The sequence below is a fragment of the Canis lupus genome, chromosome 15, assembly GCF_048164855.1.
Source record: "Canis lupus baileyi chromosome 15, mCanLup2.hap1, whole genome shotgun sequence".
Taxonomy (NCBI): domain Eukaryota; kingdom Metazoa; phylum Chordata; class Mammalia; order Carnivora; family Canidae; genus Canis; species Canis lupus.
The window spans coordinates 28,225,068-28,246,443 of record NC_132852.1 but is presented as its reverse complement, the minus strand read 5'-3'; the positions used below and the strand labels follow the sequence as shown (position 1 = coordinate 28,246,443).

At 40.8% G+C, this 21,376-nt stretch overlaps 1 protein-coding gene and 1 pseudogene across 1 annotated transcript in view; both read left to right on the top strand.

Annotated features, from left to right (window-relative positions):
- The first annotated feature begins 6,226 nt into the window (after positions 1-6,226).
- PPP2CB (protein phosphatase 2 catalytic subunit beta) overlaps positions 6,227-21,376 on the top strand; it is a 33,993-nt gene continuing 18,843 nt past the window's right edge. The window contains exon 1 of the mRNA XM_072776347.1: positions 6,227-6,384. Within this exon, the coding sequence (XP_072632448.1) occupies positions 6,283-6,384 (102 nt within the window). The 5' untranslated portion in view covers positions 6,227-6,282. The remainder of the gene's footprint in view (positions 6,385-21,376) is intronic.
- LOC140605555 (U4 spliceosomal RNA) lies at positions 18,218-18,348 on the top strand (annotated as a pseudogene).

Here is a 21,376-nt window from a genome sequence, read left to right as displayed (position 1 = left end):
AATAAAATCTTAAAAAAAAAATCTATGCCCAATGTGCAGATTGAACTCATGACTCCAAGATCAAGAGTCCTACTGAGCTAGCCGGGTGCCCCCAGATACATTCCTTATCATACCACTGTTACATATAAAAGGTGTTATAAGTGGAAAGATAAACAATCTTCACAGTTTAATATTGGGTAAAGATTTACCAATTGTCCTGTAGAAAAGAAAATTGGTGATATATTAATAAGCAAACTTAAGATAAAATTTGAGAGTAATAAGTTATAAAGTTAATATCAATACATAATATATGAATGTATTATACATAATATTGTGTACTTTAAAATTGGAAAAATTTTTAGGAAAAAAATTTTAAGACCCCAGAAATAGACAAATAAGGATTATTATGGGAGATTTTTCACTTTATTGGCCTGTGATATATTTAGTAGATTTAAATAAGGCCATAGAAGAAATGAAAATATAAATAGATAAATAGACTCAGAACAACTTTTGCTGTTCTAGCTTTCAGTGTTATTATCAGTGGCTTTTTGTGCAGTGCAGAAACATGGAACATTTTCAGGTGATTTAATCCCAGTATTCATTGACTCATAGACAGTTGCTGAGTACTCTCAAGTGTTCTCCTGTATTTTATTTCACGTGTATCTCCAAAAACAGCTCTCAGAATGAATCAGTACATCAAGCACTTTGTTAAATGAAATCTTTTGCTTCTGTCAGTATTTAATGTATTTTATTTACTGTATTTCTTATCCACAAGATCTTATTTTACTATGTTCACTGTTGTAAAACATTATTCCCCGTGATACTCTTTTCCAGTTTGATTACTACTTTTCGGTCTTTGTATCCAGTAATTTGGTTTTTAATTACCTGAGGTACCTCCACTTTCCAATTTCCAAACATTCATAGCTTTCAGATCTTGAGTCAGAATCCATCTCAACACTAATTTTTAAATGATTTTGTTATTTTTAAAACGATTAATAACTCATCCAATTCTTGACATTTACTCCCTACCTTGCCTGTTAGCAACAGCACTAATAAATGTACCAGTGTGTTTCTTAATTACTCACTGACTTTTTGCATCTTAATTTCCTTGAAGGCTCATCATGTGAGAAAACATGCATAAATAAATTTTGGATAGATATACCTTCTGTATGTGTGACAGACTGTTCTTTGCCTACTCAACAGCTATCCCTGGTTAGGCATGCATTTCTTTGCTGTTAACCAAACCCCAATTTTGTTCAGATACTGCATGGAGTGTCCTTGAAATAGGCGGAATATACATCCCTGCTCCAGATCTCAGGAATTATTCATAATTAAGCCACTCATAGTAATCTAGTTTGGGAGAAAAATGAAAAATGGACAAATGCAAATTAAAAACACATGAGATACCATTTCTCATCTATCATTTTGGCAAAAGTTTAAAAGCTTGAACATGTACTCTGTTGGAAAAGCTATGGGGAAACAGACACTCATACACTGTGGGAATGTTAAGTTGTGCAATTTCAATAACAGCAGAAATTGTCAATATCTAATGAAACTACATATGCCTTTACTCTCTGATCCAGTAACCCTGCTTGCAGGAATTTATTTAGATGATAAATCTCTCATATAAAATGTAAATATATTATTTGTAATTGCAAAATCTTGGCAATTACCTAAATGCCCAAACATTCAGGCATAGTTGAACAATTATGTTACATATACCAAGGGAGAACTATGTAGTTGTAAACAGAATGAGGACAATCTATATGAGCCAACAATGAGTGTTTTCTGTGAAATATTAAATTGAGAAAAGCATAGGAAAGAGGGAAATACATATGCATATTTTTGCATAAAAGAACACTGGAAAACGTAGAAAACAATGAAACTGGTTACTACATAGAAAACTGGGTGAATGGGATAAGGGAAAGAGGGACATTTTTCTGAATTCACCTTTTTGGATAAGTGTTACTTTTGGAAACTTACGTAATGTTCTACATATCAGAAAGAAAAAAAAATTTTTTTAAGCTGATTTATTTATTTTTATTTTTTTATTTTTTATTTATTTATGATAGTCACAGAGAGAGAGAGAGAGAGAGAGAGGCAGAGTCATAGGCAGAGGGAGAAGCAGGCTCCATGCACCGGGAGCCCGACGTGGGATTCGATCCCGGGTCTCCAGGATCGCGCCCTGGGCCAAAGGCAGGCGCCAAACCGCTGCGCCACCCAGGGATCCCTCAGAAAGAAAATTAAATCAGTAAGGATGGAAGTAACTTAAACTATACACACACACATACATCACATGACCACTCTTAGGCATCTTTTTTTTAAGTAGGGCATTTTTTTTCTTTTATTCCAAACAGAATTGTACAGTGGATACTAGCTAGGCTTCCAGCAATCTCTGCTATACAGTGTTGACTAGAATGAAAATTATGGTATCAAAATTGTGATGTGTAAACAGGAAGATACAAGTAAAACGCATAGCATCTAGGAAGGACTCAAAAAAAAAAAAAAAAAAGCTAAACTTTTCAGAAGCACCATTTTCACAAATTCATTTCCCTACTCCAACTCTAAGAACATTCTCAACGTTAATTCTGAACACATTTGCTTCTACTTTGAGGACCTCTCTCCCCAACCACTATCAATAGCTATTCAGGAGAGACAGAGAGGCAGAGACATAGGCAGAGGGAGAAGCAGGCTCCTCGCAGGGAGCCTGATAGGGGACTCCATCCCTGGACCCTGAGATCACGCCCTGAGGCAAAGGCTCAGCTGATGGGCCACCCAGGCATCCGAATATTTATATATTTTAAAAGAACCCAGTCAGTTGTGTAAGAACAAAATCTAGCATATAATTTTAAGGCAAAGGATCTGCTGAAATCAATGATTTTAAAAAGTATTTGACCAAAAGGAAAGAGGTAAACAAATACAAATGAGAACACTTCTGGTAAACAAAAAAAATTAGAAGTGGCTTGCAAAAAAAAAAAAAGAAGTGGCTTGCAAACCTAAGATTAAATGCAGTTTTATATGGTAAGTGATGAGTAAGGATCAGAGATTGATGATTATGTTCCACAAGATGAAACACACAACATGTATATACATACATGCATGGTAGAAGAAAAGAGAAAGAAAGTTGTTTAAGAATTATAGTTTGGGGGGATCCCTAGGTGGCACAGCGGTTTAGCGCCTGCCTTTGGCCCAGGGCGCGATCCTGGAGACCCAGGATCGAATCCCACGTCGGGCTCCCTGCATGGAGCCTGCTTCTCCCTCTGCCTGTGTCTCTGCCTCTCTCTCTCTCTCTCTCTCTCTCTTTCTGTGACTATCATGAATAAATAAAATTTTTAAAAAAGAATTATAGTTGGGGGGGGGGCAGGTGGTTCAGCAGTTTAGCGCTGCCCTCAGCCCAGGGTCTGATCCTGGAGACCCAGGATCGAGTCCCACGTCGCCTGCTGCTCCCTTTGCCTGTGTCTCTGCCTCTTTCTCTCTCTCTCTCTGTGTGTGTCTCTCATGAATAAATAAATAAAACCTTTTAAAAAAAGAATTAGTTTTTTTAAGTAAGATGCCTTTACAACCAAAATACCAAAAACTGATAATGCAATCACCAAGTCCCTTTTTTAAAAGATTGATGGACTGATTTATGATAGACAGAGAGAGAGGCAGAGACACAGGAGGAGGGGGAAGCAGTCTCCATGCCCGGAGCCCAATGTTGGACTCGATCCCGGGACTCCATCCCAGGACTCCAGGATCCGCCCTGGGCCAAAGGCAGGAGCTAAACCGCTGAGCCACCCAGGGATCCCGACCAAGTCCCTTGACTGCTCAGCCAACCTCAGCTTTCCCTACTCTGATCGGACTGCAGAGGTCAGAGAACATAATGCAAAATAAAAGTAGAAATCAGGCTGACTTGGGTGTTCATTCCTACTCCATCAGTTCCTATCTGTGTGACTAGATATGTTTTTGACCCCCTAGGTGTCTGTTTCTTCACCTGTAAAATAGAGGATGATAGTAATACCTGTGTCATAGGATTATTGAAGGATTAAACAGGAAGATACAAGTAAAACGCATAGCATCTAGGAAAAAAAAAAGCTAAACTTTTCAGAAGCACCATTTTCACAAATTCATTTCCCTACTCCAACTCTAAGAACATTCTCAACGTTCATTCTGAACACATTTGCTTCTACTTTGAGGACCTCTCTCCCCAACCAGTATCCATAGCTCCCATTTCTCCTCTGGCTTTTTGTTGTTGTTTTGTTTGTTTTGTTTTGTTTTACTGTTCTCAATTCTCTAGGAACTTCAGAAATACCATCCTCATTTGAGTTCTGAGCTCTCCAGGCTTGGCTAGAATTCAGCCTCCTTTAAACCTCTAATGTCCACAGAGACTACAACATCTATTGCAGTTAAACAGGTGCCAGGCTCTTCAGTATTGTTTCATCACCTTTTCATGTTTTGTGCTTCTCTTCCAGCCTTATTTTGCACCATATGACCTATTTCTATTGATTAAAGTAGCTTTCCAGACCATAATATTTCACACGTGTTCTCTACCAAAAAAAAAAAAAAAAAAAAATCCTTGCAACTTCTTTCCTCTTCTTCAGACAAATTCAAAGTTTTGCCTGGGAAGAAGGTTCAAAATTCAATTCCAATGCCACCGTCCTAAAGCTTTCTGTAACTGCTGCCCAGGAGGGATAAGGCATGTTGCTCCCCTACTGTACTATTGGATAGGCACTTGTAAAATGTTTCTTCACAACCTGAAAAGGTAGGCCTTTCTGAGCCCTTTTAATAGATGAGGAATCTGAAGTTGGGAGAGATTTGGTGATTACCCAAGGACACTGCTATGAAGTTGGCAAAGCCAAGATCCCAGCGCTCGCCTCCTGACAGAGGATGTTGCTCTCGCCTGGGTTAGTGGCAGTATGTGTCTTCTGTAGAGTCCGTATGGCTGCTTAGCACCTGCTCTACAAGGGATGTGGCACTTAGCAGGTGCTCAGTAAGTATTTGTTGAATGTCCAAATCATTAGAACTCAGTAAACACTGCAGAAAATGCAGTGAAGAACGCTGGAGCTGGAAGGGACACAGACTGTTATCACGGAAAAATCATGAAAGGGAGGCTTGGAGAGCCGCCTGGGTGGCTCAGTCGGTTAAGCGGGGGACTTGGGCTGGGGTCGTGATCTCGGGGTCCTGGGATACGGCTGGGGTCAGGCTCCCCCCACTCCCTCCCTTCCCCCCAGAGGAGGCATCTGCTTGTCCCTCGCCCTCTGCCCCACCCTCCCCTCGCGCTGGCAAGCCGGGGGGGGGGGGGGGGGGGTGGACCTAAAAAAAAAAAAAAGAAAAAGAGGCTTTAAGATGTTAGGGTCCACGGCTAGTTGGCGGCAGGGTTAAGGCTAGAAAGAATCCATTTATAGACCCAATAAACACTGAATGCTTGGGATCCCTGGGTGGCGCAGTGGTTTGGCGCCTGCCTTTGGCCCAGGGCGCGATCCTGGAGACCCGGGATCGAATCCCACGTCGGGCTCCCGGTGCATGGAGCCTGCTTCTCCCTCTGCTTGTATCTCTGCCTCTCTCTCTCTTTCTCTCTCTCTGTGACTATCATAAATAAAAATTAAAAAAAAAAAAAAAAAAAAAAAACACTGAATGCTTGCTCTGGGAGAGTGCCTGACTCTGGGGGGACAGCGCTGCAGGGGAAAGGCCCAGGTTTCCCAGCTCCTCCCCAGAGTGCGGAAACAGCACTGCAAGAGGCTAAGGTGGGCCTACGTCCCCAGAGAAAAGGATGTGAAGAAAAGGCTTTCACCCAAGTGGGAAAGGAAGAGAGAGGAGGGAGGAGGGAGGGACAGGAGCCCGCCTCGGCGCCATCCCCGGGCCGCTTGTCCGCCGAGCCGCACGGGGGCGCTGCAGCCTTCTTGCGTCCCGAGCCCCGGCGGGCGCCGCCGGCTCCCCGCTCCCGGCGGAAATGCCCGGGCGCTGACGGAAACCCGGAGGGAGGGCAGCGAGGGAGCGAGGGAAGGGGCGAGAGAGCCGGGAGAGGCCGGCGGCGGCGGCGGCGGCGGCGGCTCGGGGTGAGCGTCCGGCGGGTGGTTCGCCGAAGGCCCGCGCCGCGCTCCCGCCCACCTCCCCGCGCCCTTCGCCGGCTGCGGGGCGGGCGAGGGTCCCCGCAGGCCGCGCGCCGGGAGCCGCCCGCTGGCCTTGGGCGGGGCGAGGGGCCCGCAGCCGCGCCGCCCCGCTCCCTCCTCTGCCGCTGGGAGCCGCTGGCGGCGGGAGAGGGGAGCGGCGCGCGGGGCGCGGGAGGGCAGGGGCGGGGTGGGGGGAGGGAGGCAGCGGGCCGCCATGGACGACAAGGCGTTCACCAAGGAGCTGGACCAGTGGGTCGAGCAGCTCAACGAGTGTAAGCAGCTGAACGAGAACCAGGTGCGGACGCTGTGCGAGAAGGTAAGCGAAGCGGCCTGCGGGGGCGGGCGGCCGGCGGGAGCGGGGCGGGGCGGGCGGGGCGGGGCGGGCCGCTGCTCCCCGGCCCCCGCCCTCCGGAAGCCCCTGCGCCGGCCCGGGGAGCCCACGCCCCGCTTGGGTCGGGGGGATTCCTGACCCTAACGTCTCACGTGCGCGCCAGCGGCGGGGTAATCCAGTGCGAGCTTTTGCTGGAAAATGCACCGAAAGTGAACCTGGATGGTCTTAATTATTAACCGAGCTTGTTAAGAGACGTAGGGCTTTTCTCGGGTGAATGGGGGGGGGGGCTGGGGGGCTCAAAAATCAGCAGCTTGCAATGTGCCAGCCCGTTTGTCTCTGGAGGGGTGGGCGTAGTGGCCGACGGATGGGTAAACCGAGGCTGACTTCGATCTCAGCACGCGGCGACTGGTCTTCGCACGGATTCTTGATTGTCCGAAACCAGGCGGTCTGTCTTTTAAATTGGACCACAGGGGCACCTGGGTGGCCCAGTGATCGAGCGTCCGCCTTTAGCCCAGGTCGTGCCCCCGGGGTCCTGGGATCGAGTCCCACGTCGGGCTCCTCCTCGCAGGGAGCCTGCTTCTGCCTCTGCCTGTGTCTCTGCCTCTCACGAATAGATAAATAAAAAGCTTTAAAAAAAAAAATAGTTTGGCCACAGTGATAACTTGAAATGATAGATGGGCTACGTGTCTTTGATTCAGGGCAGCCCTTTTCAAAAGTTATTTCCGTTTCTGTTATATGTAAAGTGTTTGGGGTTCTTTCTTTTTCTTTTTCTTTTTCTTTTTCTTTTTCTTTTTCTTTTTCTTTTTCTTTTTCTTTTTCTTTTTTCTCTTGTCCCAGGGTAATAAAATCTGCAAGTGATAAACTGCTCACAGTCGTCCTTGACTGGGTGATCTTGGACAACTTTCTTGAATTCTGTGTCCATTGTTTTCTTAACCGCTGGAGTTGTTTCACACTCTTCATCTTACCGGATAAGTCTTGGAATTTTTCTCGTTCGGTTTTTATGATTGGACTAGATAACTTTCACACATTTTTATGGAAAAAGTCTGTATGAAAGAGTAACCAAGTTCTTTTTCTTTTTTTAAGATTTTATTTATTTATTCGTGAGAAGACAGGCCGAGGGAGAAACAGGCTCCATGTAGGGAGCCAGACGCAGGCAGGACTCGACCCCAGGACTCTGGGATCACACCCTGGGCTGAAGGCAGATGCTCCACGGCTGAGCCACACAGGTGTCCCTAACCAAGTTATTCTTAATGCTGTTGGATTTGTTTGTATTCTTAAGGCATAAATCTAAGACTTTTTTTGAGAGTTTGTGTTTGGAAATCGGAATGCCTTAGAAATGCATTGGAGAGGGCATTCCTTTTTTTTTTTTTTTTTTTTTTTTTTTTTAAGATTTTATTTATTCATGAGAGACATAAAGAGGCTGACACAGGCAGAGGGAAATCGCCTCGTAGGGAGCCCTATGCGGGACTGAATCCCGGCCTCAGGAATCACGCCCTGAGCTGAAGGCAGACAGACGCTCAACCCGCTGAGCACCCACCTAGGCATCCCCAGTAATAGGGCACTCTTAAAATTATGCAACTTAGGGATGGAGGAATAATAGCTAATGTTAAGTTAGAATAGTTTTTAACAAGTGTAATGTTGCCTAGCACTTTTGTATATTATATAACTCGTTGCGGGACGCCTCCGTGGCTCAGCAGTTGAGCGTCTGCCTTTGGCTCGGGGCGTGATCTTGGGGGTCTTAGGATCGAGTCCCGCATCAGGCTCCCTGCATGGAGCCTGCTTCTCCCTCTGCCTGTGTGTGTCTCTGCCTCTGTGTGTGTGTGTGTCATGAATAAAATCTTTTAAGTAAATCACTCACTCACTCCCTCTTTGTTAACAGGAGAATTTCTGTAAATAGGACTGCCAAGCCAGTGGTATTTTTTTCTTTCTGAAACAAACATTACTTACAGCTTCAAGTAGACATTCTGTGTGCTTGTTTGATAACCTAAAATTTCACGAGTCTTAAATTTTACATTTTAAATTCCTTTCTCAAATTTTACATTTTAAATTGTTCTCTTGGGCAGCCCAGGTGGCTCAGTGGTTTAGCGCTGCCTTCAGCCCAGGGCCTTGTCCTGGGGACCCGGGATCGAGTCCGGCGTCAGGCTCCCTGCGTGGAGCCTGCTTCTCTCTCTGCCTGTGTCTCCCTGCCCCCTTCAAATAAATAAATAAATTTTTCTAAAAAAAAAATAAAAAATAAATTGCTCTCTCAAGGTCTAGTGTCAGCATTCAATCTTAAAATACCTAGTCTTGAAATTAGTTGAGTCAGTTAACCCTGCTATGAACATTAAAGACTTGAAGTTATGAACAAAGCTGATGTTGAATCCCTTTGACTCGCTAATAGTTTTGATATATTCCTAGAGAAGAATTCAATCACACTTAAATCTTTTTGTTTTTGTGGAGTTTTTTAAACTTTTCTTTAATCTCTATACCAAACATGGTTCTCGAACTCACAACCATAAGATCAAGAGTGGGATGCTTATCTGACTGAGCTAGCCAGGTACCCCTCAGTCACAATTTAAGTCTTGAGGAGGCTTTCTGTATTTATCCAGAGATAAATTCTCCAGGCATCCCTGGAGAATGTACTTCAAAAGAGATTTTATATAAAATCTAAAATCTGGGGATCCCTGAGTGGCTCAGTGGTTTGGTGCCTGCCTTCGGACCAGGGCGTGATCCTGGGGTCCTGGGATCGGGTCCTGAGTCGGGCTCTCTACGTGGAGTCTGCTTCTCCCTCTGCCTGTGTCTGTGCCTCTCTGTGTCTATCATGAATAAATAAATAAAATTAAAAAAATATAAAATCTAAAATCTTAAATTCCCATTCAGGGCACCTGGGTGGCTCAGTGGTTGAACATCTGCCTTTGGCTCAGGTCGTGATCCCCGGGTTCCTGGGATCAAGTCCCACGTCAGGCTCTCCATAGGGAGCCTGCTTCTCCCTCTGCCTATGTCTCTGCCTCTCTGTGTATGTGTCTCTCATGAATAAATAAAATCTTTAAAAAAAAAAAAAAAAAAGATTGAATTCCTGTTCTAATTCAGGTTGCCTAAAAAACTGAAGGAGTCAGCTGAAATTGAGACTAAAGTGGTACTGATGAAAGCCCTATTTTGAGGTAGTGGCAAAAATAATATCCATCCTAATGCCAAATGGGAAAGAAATACAAGAAGTATGGATATGGATGGTCTGGCCTTCGAGGTTAATTTCTGCACAGAAAAAAAAAAAAGTTTGTATAAAATAGTAAGGCATATCTTTTGAAAAGACTAGCTCTTAAATTAGCAGTCCAGCTTTTTTTTTTTTTTAGCAGTCCAGCTTTTGAAGCTAATTGCAAATTTGACTTATGTGTATAGAGAAACTGTTTCTGTGATTCATTTCTGCATCAGCAGTGTGTACAGTAATTTTAAAAGATAGTGTGCCTGGAGAGCCAGTCTGGCACTGTTCAGGACATTGTGTGACTAGAACTATATTTAATTCTTGGTAGATCTCAGGAAGAGAAACATTTTAGTCTCTTTTACCTGATAAACTTTATTTTATACTGAAGAACCTCCCTTGTGGTACTCTGAGTAGATAGGGAAATTTAGTCTATTTGTGTGCTAGCAGAATCTTTATTCTCATGATTATAAAGTGCCTACTTAGAAAAATTTTGAGGCTTTTGTAAGAATATAAATATGTAAATATTATGTAAGACTAATGGATAGGTTTTTGGGTTGTGGCTTCAGCTTTGAAATAAACAGAAATATCATTAGGATATTACTTACCCCATTAATGTGAAGTAGCATGCTTAAATTCCAGAATGTCTGAAACCATCTTAATGAAGATTAGATTCTAGTAAAAATGAATGATTTTTGTGCATAGAGAAAAATCTCTTGGATTACTTTTTTCCTTGATAGATTGTAGCAAAAAATTAGTGGTCTTAACAGCCAGAAAGCATAACTGGTACTTCATTTTAATTTCCCTTGAGCTTTGGTGGTCCATTTGACAGAGTCTAAAATGCTGTGATGCAGAAAGTAGTTCCTTCCTTTCTTAACTATAACAGAATGACCTGATTACAGTGGAATATAAGGTTAAAACCCAATTCTTCTGACTGAACCACTTGTTTCCATTTCTTATCTAAGCCAGCCTCTCATAGCAAACAGGTAAAGAAACTGAGGCAAACTAGACTAGCATGAACTACTAATGACTAGAGCAGACTTTTGAAAATCAATTCATTTCTCTACTTTATATATGATGTGTGAAACAGTATCTGTAGGTAGATGAAATGAAGTCTACATTACATACCTTTTTTTTTTTTCATATGGACTAGTGATTTTGTAGCATATGCATTCTAATTTGAAGACCTGCAGAAATTTTTTCTTCATCTTTTCTTCAGGATAAATACTATGAGGGACTTAGTGAATGAATTTCTTTGGTAAAAGGAAACAACATACCATGCTTTGAAGATAAAAATTAATGCCAAAACAATCACTGTATTTTAGACTTTATAAACTATATTTTCTGAACTTAGTCTTTCTAATGAGAATGCATTAAAATCATAGACATATCTATTGTGTATGAGAATTTAGGTTTACTTTAGATTAAATAGGAATTTTGAATTGTTTTGGACTGATTTCCTTATAATTCTCCTTCGTGTAAATGTATGTTAAGTGTAAACCTAGGGGGCACCTGGGTGGCTCAGCGGTTAAGTGTCTGCCTTTGGCTTAGGTCATGATCCCCAGGTCCTGGGCTTGAGTCCTGCATCGGGTTCCATGCAGGGAGCCTGCTTCTCCTTCTGCCTATGTCTCTACCCCTCTCTCTGTGTCTCTCATGAATAAATAAAATCTTTTTTTTTTTTTTTTTAATGTAAACCTGATCTTGGTTCTTCAGAATAACTTGTGTAAAGAAATATTTTCTTTCACACTGTTCCTTTATTAATGATTAAGTCTTGTCTGTACTTCCTATATAACATTACTTTTCAAGTCTTTATTTCTTTAATAATATTAAGCTAGGGAATGAGGTCAGTTTATTACAGATTTGGTTTCTTTTCTAGGGAATAAGGGAGCTCAGGCTTAGACTTGGTTTGTTGTCTCTTGTACTCTGAGACAGTTTACTATGCCTTGCAAACTGTCCTTTGAAATAACTTTTTTGAGCAAGATTTGAAATAACTTTTTTGAGCAAGAGAATTATATTATAAACTTGAGGTGCAATCTGAGATAACTGAATTGTACTACAGTAGCACTATGATATAGTACAAGTGTGCAAAATTACATTGAAGATCTAAATAATATTTTATACAAAGATAGTCATTTTATTTTGAGAATGGGATGGGAAGGTGAGACTGTCCTTACCAATTCAATTCAGTCTCTTTTTCTTTAAGATTTATTTTTAGAGCATGAACAGGGGGAGGGGCAGAGGGAGGAGAAAATCTCAAGCAGAATCTTCACTGTGGACCCCCCATGTGGGATTTGATCTCACAACCCTGAGATCATGACCTGAGCAAAAACCTAGAGTCAGAGTCACCCTGGTGCCCCTCGCCCATGCAGTTCTACGTGAAACTTTGTTTGAAGTGACTTTTTAGCATTTTTTTTTTTTTATTGTGCCAAGGAAGTGTATAGGCTAGGCTTTAATTTTGCTCTTTCCATGTCATAGAGAGTAAAGTAGTTATAAAGTTTCTTCTACCTGGATAAGGAGAATTGCCTAGGTGCAGTCTTGCCTTTGCTTTAGTAGCAAGAGAGGTACTTGTTCTGTGGGAAATGAGAAGAGTGGCTAAATAAATGCTGTCATTCCATTTTTACATCATAGATTCAACACATTTTAGTTGTACTCCTATGTGCCAGACACTGTTCAAAGTGCTGGAAATTCAGCTGTGAACAGAAGAGGGGACAAATGATAAACAGATTTAATAGAATACCAGATGGATTCCTTGTAGAAAGAAAAAGCAGAGGATAGGGGAGAGTGATGGACTTGAGCTTGGAAGGCTCTTTTAATAGAGTGGTCAGAGAAAGCCTTGCAAATTCTTCATAAGGTAATTTACTTTCGTGATCTGAATGGGTATTGCAAGAATTAGAGGGCACAGTTCCCAAGACTGCCCTCATGTGTGACACCAATTACGTGTTCAATTGGTCCCAGAACTGCTCTCTCAGGTTCAGTAATTCACAGGAACGCTTTGCAGAACTCATTGAAAGCTGTTATACTTGTGACTACAGGGAAAGTATACAGTTTAAAATCAGCCAAGGGAAGAGACACACAGGGCAGAATTTAGGAAGGCCTGGTATCTTCCATCTCTAGTTCCTTCAGAGGCAGACTGGACAGTGGGTTACCCAAAGCCCTCATTATAAATCAGCTTGTTAGACTGTCCAATGGTCAAAGCCCCCAGGCAAAGACACTCATATGAAGCAGGACATTCTGGGGCCCAGCAGTTGCCTCCCAGTAGGCAAGAGCATATGTCAGACCTCTCTCTGAGTAGGGTTCTTAACTACACAGGTCTTTACTGCACAAATTTTAGGTGACAAAAACTTTCATAAATAATCAATGGAAAAATAATGCCAAATACATGAAGAAAACATGGGTACATTTATCAGAATCATACTGTGTAGGATATAAGGTTATTTTCCTGCTAATTGAGATGGTATATTCTTTGTTGTAATTTCATGACATTTTCTTTTGGATTTTGTAAACTCTTTGCAAATGCAGAAAGTTAGCCATTTAATGTTTAAAATATTCTTTCCCTGGGGCATCTGGGTACTTAGTTAACCATCTGTCTTGGGCTCAGGTCATGATCCCAGGGTCCTGGGATGGAGCCCCACATAGGGCTCTCTTGTCAGTGGGGAGCCTGCTTCTCCCTCTGCCTGCCACTACCCCTTCTTGTGTTCTCTCTCTTCTCTCTGTCAAATAAATAACATATTTTTAAAATAAAGTAAAATAAAATATTCTTTACCTTTATAAAAAATTTCTACTGGACGTTTTAGCATTTTTGTGCAGTCAGAATGGTCCAGCTTTTCCTTAAACTTTGTGTGCTTAAGAATCACTTGGAAAGGAAATAAAGAGTTGAGGTTTCTTAATTCCATTCCAGAGACTGATTATGGCTTGGCAATCCAAAAATCTGCATTTTTAAAGACATCGCAAGTCTTATTTCCAGATTGCATTTTGAGAAATGCTACTTTGAGGAATATGCTAAGTAAGATTCTGATTTACCTTTTTTCTTAAGTTTGGATCAGCTTCCAACAGTTTCTTTGTGCTTTCAGAGCTTCTTTACTGAGATTTTTGCCAGTGTCACTTCCTCTGGGATATCTTCTTTCTTTTTGCCACAACCTCTTTCTTCATATATGTCAATAAGTTTCCATGTTTATTTATGTTACTAAGTCTATTTCCTGGCTGCCTATCTAGAGTCTCTCCAAGGGCACCGCATCCTGCAGTCAACCATTTTATATATATTTCTTAGTTGAATTTCATTTCCAGTTTTACCTCTTTTCATTTCTTTGCTCAGTTTTATCGTTGTTGACCAAATCCCTCTTTTAAGTATCCAGTTTTGTAAAATGTCACAAGATAAGGAGGCAATATAGCTATATACTTTGCTGTCTGGATATAAACCTAGTAACAGATGTGCTATGAACCATCCCTAAGAGACTTTAAAAGAAGTGATGTGATTGGTTATTGATCACGATGCCATACCTTCTGTTTATGTAGTGACTTGTATACCAGCAGCAAAATTTTTAATTGCAGTAAATACAGTGTGTTAACTCAAATTTCAACCATGTTGTTAGGGACCTAATTAAACCACAGTGACTGAAATTCGTGCATATGGGAACTAACACAGAGTGAAAACTGGCTATGTAGAGAGAAATGATTGGGTAGGATTCAAAACTACTAAATAATCTTGTTCTAACTCCATTGGGCTACAACAGTATTTCTCACATTTTCATCATCTCGGGAAAGAAACTGTGCCCATTAGCAATCACTCCCTATTCTCCCCTCCTCCATCCCTTGGCAGCCACTAATCTACTTTCTTTATAGATTTGGCTATTTGAGGCATTTTATATAAATGAAATCATGCAATATGTAGTCTTTTGTGTCTGGCTTCTTTTACTTGGCATAAAATTTTCAATACCCTTCCATGTTGTAGCAAATATCAGTGCTTCATTCCTTTTTATGGCTGAATAAAATTCCATTATGTGGATTTAGCTCTGCAATTGTTTTTATGACTAAGTTATTGCCATCTGGAATTTTTTTAAGTTTAAAATTATTTTTTCAGATTTAAAAAGTAATACATACTTTTAAAAATGTAAATACCTTACAAATGTAGGGCAAAGAATGCAAATGCTCTTTACTATTGCACCCACCTTCCCCAGCCACTGCCCTCTTACATCAGGGACAAATGTAGTCTTCCACAGTTTGGTCTTGCTGTGCAAAAATCATGTGTTGGGGAGTAGGGTATTTTTGGTATATTGTTTTTATTAAAATGGGATCATTGGTATAACATCCTAAAACTTTTCCCTGAGCAATCATACTGATACTTGACTATTGCTCAACTGAAAGGAAAGGTTTATTTCCTTGTATTAAAAAAAAAAAAAAGGTCAACTGTCATTTATGGAAGAACCTTGTAACTACATGGCTAAAGTCAAAAACACAAGAAATAGCAAGTGTTGGTAAGGATGTGGAGAAGGAACCATTGTGCACTGTTGGTAGGATGTAAATTGATGCAAGCACTGTGGAAAACTGTAGAGTTTCCCCAAAATATTAAAAATAGGATCATCATATGATCCAGTAATTCCACTACTATTTCCAAAGTAAAAAGAAACATTAATTAAATAAAATCTTTGCACCCTTATGTTTATCACAGCATTATTTATTTATAATAGCCAAAAAATGGAAGCAGCTGCAGTGTCCAGTGATAGAAGAATGGATAAAGAAGCTGTATATATGATACTGCTCAGTAAAAAAAGAATGAAATATTGCCATTTGCAACATGAATGGACCTAGAGGGTATAATGCTAAGCGAAATAAGTCAGGGAAAAACAAATACTAGATTATTTCACTCATAGATGGAATTTCAGAAACAAAACAAATGAACAAATAAAAAATGAAACAAAAAGACTCTAAAATAGGGATCCCTGGGTGGCTCAGCAGTTTGGCGCCTGCCTTTGGCCCAAGGCGTGATCCTGGAGACCCGGGATCGAATCCCACATCGGGCTCCCGGTGCATGGAGCCTGCTTCTCCCTCTGCCTGTGTCTCTGCCTCTCTCTCTCTCTCTCTCTGTGAGACTATCATAAATAAATAAATAAATAAGACTCTAAAATACAGCAAACAAACTGGTGATTACCAGAGGGGTGGGATGAGGACACAGGTGAAATGGATAAACGGGATTACCAGTACCTTGAACACAAGAGATATATGGAATTGTTGAATCATTCTCCTGTACACATGAAAACTAATATAATACAGTATAAACTATACTTGAGGAAAAAAAATAGATCAAATGTCATTTATCAAGAATCTTGTAGGGGGATCCCTGGGTGGCGCAGCGGTTTAGAGCCTGCCTTTGGCCCAGGGCGCGATCCTAGAGACCCAGGATCGAATCCCACGTCTGGCTCCCGGTGCATGGAGCCTGCTTCTCCCTCTGCCTATGTCTCTGCCTCTCTCTCTCTCTCTCTCTCTCTGACTATCATAAGTAAAAATTTAAAAAAAAAAAAAAAAAAAGAATCTTGTAGGGATCCCTGGGTGGCGCAGCGGTTTAGCGCCTGCCTTTGGCCCAGGGCGTGATCCTGGAGACCTGGGATCGAGTCCCACGTCGGGCCCCCTACATGGAGCCTGCTTCTCCCTCTGCCTGTGTCTCTGCCTCTCTCTCTCTCTCTCTCTCTCTCTCTCTGACTATCATGAATAAATAAATAAAATCTTTAAAAAAAAAAAAAAGAACCTTGTAACTGTAGGAGGATGGGCACCCTGCTTATTATTAACTTAGCTTTGCAGAACTTTTCATTTAATCTCACCTGTTTCACAGATCAGTCTGTTCTGTGGCTTAAGAGAGGGGTGGTTTTTGTTTTTTTTTTTGTTTTGTTTTGTTTGTTTGTTTTTTCTTTCATGAGAGACATGGGAGCAAGGAGCTGGGAGCCTGACATGGGACTTGCCCTAGGCTGAAGGCAGATGTTCAACCGCTGAGCCACCGGGGCATCCCTGTTTTGTTTTGTTTTGTTTTGTTTTGTTTTGTTTTTTTAAGATTTTATTTATTCATGAGACACAGAGAGGCAGAGACACAGGCAGAGGGAGAAGCAGTCTCCTCGCAGGAAGCCTGATGCAGGGAACTTCATCCCTGGACCAGGATCACACCCTGAACCGAAGGCAGATGCTCAACAGCTGAGCCACCCAGGCATCCCTGTTCTGTGGCTTTCTTCAGATGAATTTACTTATAATGTTTTAGAACTGATAATTTATGTGTAAATAGAGGGGACAGAAAATCTGCATACTGACTCTGCCAAAACTAGATTCAGTGGTTTCTCATTAATGTGGCTCTGGTAATGGGCACCAGCACAAAAATAGAAATAGAATGTCACCTTTTGGGCAGAGGAGATTTTAGCATGTTTTCATATTCTGTGTTCCTAAAACATGGGTAGAAGGGAAAACGTTTCATTTCATCCTATTTTATTTGAACATTATTCACAAATTTTTGTTTTCTCAGTTCTCTTCCTAAATAGATTTGGTTCATAGCAGCAAAAAAGAATATGTCTTTAAATAGGTGAGAAAGGAAACAAGTTTGAATGGCTAGGTATACAGCATTGGGTGCAACAGTAACAGCTTCCTGCCAAGTGGCATCCCACAGCCATTCACATTACAGGTTTAAAATTAGTCTTATAGGTGTCCTAGACATATTTAAAAATTTGGGTGCTAAGTAACATTAAAAATCATTCATGACTTTTACATATAGAATCACAAGTTGTAAAGAAGAAAGTTGACCTAGTGGTCCTGAAAATCTGTAGAAAGGCCTCGTTTTAATGTCTGGGAATTTTAATTTGGGGGAGAGTTCCCACCATCCCCGTTAAGAATGACTCACGGTGCCTAAACTGTTACACAGACGGTGTGATGCTGAGCACATGCTTTCCTCACTTTGGTAAATGCTAGGCAGGGGTACCTATGTTACCAGGTCCCAATTACAGATCCTGGGCACTAAGTCTCTAGTGAGCTTCCCTGGTAGTCAGCATTTCACACTTGTCATAACTCATTGCTGCAAGCATCCTGTGCACTCTGAGGCTTCCCGGGAAGAGGACTTGGAAGCTTGCACCTGACTTACTCTAGACTTTGCTTCCCTGTGCCTTTTCTCTTTGCTGATTTTAGTTTGTATCCTAATGTTGTAATAAATCATCAGTATGACTCTATACTGAGTTCTGTTGGTCTTTGTGAATCACTGTCAAACCTGGGGATGTTTTGGGGGGCCCCTGACACACAAAAGTTTTTACATTAAGAATTTTAAGTATTAGCTGAACTGTATACTTCTACCAGTACGACACAATTTCCCTGAAGGCAAGCCAAAGTGATCTTACAATAATATGATCGCTCGGTGAGCCAGGTATCTGAAGAAAAGGTAGAAGTTAAAAATCCAATGTTTAAAAAACATCAGAGGATCTATACAATGGAGATAAAAATTGGGGGAGTGGGGTGGTTATCACACTGGCCTGAGAAGTACTGTCTTCACTACTATGTAGTTAGAAGCTCAGGGAGTATAACTGAAACATACACACATTCTGTATCCAATCTTATTAACGCATCCTTGTAGATTTGTAAAATCTGCTGGTTTAAGATAACCATATATTCTTAAAAGAAAAATTGAGCTTTGTGCAGTGGCAGTATCATAGCCAATGAGGTTTATCCGAGGTGCAAAATTCACTAATTGAAAACTTAAAAGAACAATTGCATTGGATAATATTCGCATTTTGGTGCTTTTTATGTTTATATTTAAAGTAAGACAGTAAATGATAGAGATAACATATCAAGCAGATTTGCTTTTCAGAGTTGGAACTGATTGGTTGAGATAGATAGATAGATAGATAGATAGGTAGATAGATAGATAGAGAGAGAGAGAGAGACACAGACACCTGGGTGGCTCATCGGCTGAACATCTGCCTTCAGCTCAGGGCCTGCGGGATTGAGTCTCGCGTCGGGCTTCCTGCATGGAGCCTGCTTCTCTCTCTGCCTGTGTCTTTGCCTCTCTGTCTCTCTTTCTCTCTCTCTCTGTCTTTCATGAATAAAATCTTTTTTAAAAATGAAAAAAAAATAGATGACATCAGCTCCAGTTGAACTTTCTACTGATTTTTGCTATTCAGTAGATTTGTTTTCTCCTCAACAAAATTGGGAAGCTCTCATATGGAGTAAACTTGGTAAAAAATTGTTTCATTTGTGATTTTTAGACACTTTTGAACTATTTGTCAGACCCTGTGTTAGAGGACTGATAATTTAAAATTTCCTTGAGGGCGTCTGGGTGGCTGTGATTGAGCATCTGCCTTTGGCTCAGGTCGTGAACCCAGGGTCCTGGGATTGAGTCCCTCATCGGGCTCCCCGTGGGGATCCTGCTTTCCCCTCTGCCTGTGTTTCTGCCTCTGTGTGTGTGTGTCTCTCATGAATAAATCTTAGAAAAAATTTCCTTCAGTTGTAATTGGAATTACACGTTGCAGCAACTCTACCTTACTCTAGTTGCATGCCAGTGATACATTGGAGCAGCAGGGAGCTTGTCTCAGCTGGCTAGTAAGAGGTAACAGGAATGGCTGAGTGAGACTTCTGGGAAAGTTTTGTAAGATGGATAAACTAGGCTAGCATGTACTCTCTGGTCCTTTGTCCTTTCTGCCTTCTTGCTGAAATAGGGTACCAGATACAGTGACTAGAGATGCACCACCATCTTGTGACCACAAGTTGGCAGTTTGGTTTACTGAGGGTCACAAAGAAGGTGGGTGTAAAGAGTCCTGCGGTGATGGCCCTTAAGGGCCACAAATCCAGGGACACCTACCTCCAGGCTTCTCATTAATGTGAGAAAAATAAGCCCACAGCTTGTCTTCTCTGCCCCTCCAACCAGAAAAGGATAATTTCAGTAATATAATAAAATAATGCATTTACCAAACAGCTAAAAAATCAACGCTTAAAGAATTTCAGTTTGGAAAAGAAGAGCTATTCCCAGATTCTACATGCGGAAGTAAGACTGCATATCTTTTTTATTTCAGTGATTTCTACACCCACCATTGGGCTCAAATTCATAACCCTCAAGATCATATTTTAGAATTACAGACCAATAGATACCTTTTCTAAATGAAGAAAGTGAAAAGTAAATAATTCTTAAGGTTACACAGTTAGATTTGAATCAGGAGGAGAGTCGCTATTTCCTGGAAGATTTCTATACACATATCTCATTCTAACCAACCACAGGCAAAGAGAAGAAAAAATATGGGCTACATTGTTCATAACTCTTAGGAAAGTCTACCAGGCTAACTTAAGCAGAAATGGAAAAATGTATAGTAGCCTAGAATCAAAAGGAAAGCTGGAGAACCCAGAAGGAAATTTTACAGGAATTAAGAGCTAATGGAGCCCACAGTCAAAATCATACCTTAGAAATGTTTTAGAACGCTGGAGAGGACAGCTCTTGGAATAGAACTTGCCATTGTCCCTACTGCTTAGGGTCACTTCAAATTAAAAGTCAGGGCTAGGTGCACCCAGTTGACCTAGATGAATCCAGAAATAGACTTTGTGATTCCTACAACATAAATGCAGACTTTCCTTGTGATTTGTTTTACATATTCTAACTTTAGTACTTTGGATTAGAGTAATAGGACACCAACAGTCACTGAAAACAAGTTGCTGTGAACAAGATACACGTCTTTGTAGAAATATGAATCTGCTTACCTTTTATATGATCTCTCACATTACATGTTGGTCAACAGAACAGGCATTAATTAGCATAGAAATTTTGAAGCTTCTTAGGCTCCTGACCCCTTTATACTCTTAGCATTTAGGGATTGAAAAGAGCTTTTCCTTATGTAGGTTGTATTACTGATATTTTATTGGCAAATAAAACAAATTTCAAAAAATAAAGTTTTTTCAACAGTCTCAATATTACAAATCTTAGAACTATTAAAACCATCAATATTACAAAATCTCCTCACCTAGACCTAAAATAAGTTTATGATGTTACAATATAGGAAAATATAACTTTAAATTATAGTTTAAGTCCATTAGTATAAAAAGAGTTACAAGCCCTCTTCCATTTAACAATTGAAACAGAGATGGCTAATTCAGAGCTTTATATTTCCAAATACTCATACAGTTTCTTAGGATTTCCCAAAAATGTGACTGCCAGTCAATGATTTTTTAAGACATATTATAGTTTATTCTACAAATATCTCTAGATGATAGAGGTCAGTATGTTTCTATTCTCTTGTGTGCTATAAATATTTTCCCAGGCTTCTCCTTTATCTCTAACTGTATACAGAAAGTTTTATTTTGTTTAGTTGAGCCCATCTAAGCCAGCCTGTTGATGCTAGAGAGTTTCCCTGTTCCTCTCTTTATCTCTAGTGCCTGGCCTACAACAGATACTTTACAAATAAATGTTTGTTGCAGGAACACATAAACGTTACATTCAGGAATATTTTGATGTGTCGGGTGAATGCTATGTATGGTGTACATCAAAGTGAATGGTTTATCAGCCTAATGAATGTTGTCCCATACAATTACTATCTGTTAAGTAACTTTTTCTCTGTTTTTGATGTTTCCTTTAGTGGATTTTTACATGTGATTAGCTGGCTAAATTCTTAATATTCTGATTTGAGGATTCTATTTAACTGCAAAATTTCGGTTACTCCTATTTAACTTGAAAAACAAATTACTTGTTGCTTGCTAAGTAAATGACAATTTTAAGCTTTCTCATTTTAAGCTTGTTGCCATTGGCTTTTTTTTTCCCGTTGATAGTTCCATTGCAGGAGGTTATGTTGCTTTTGAAAAACCTCT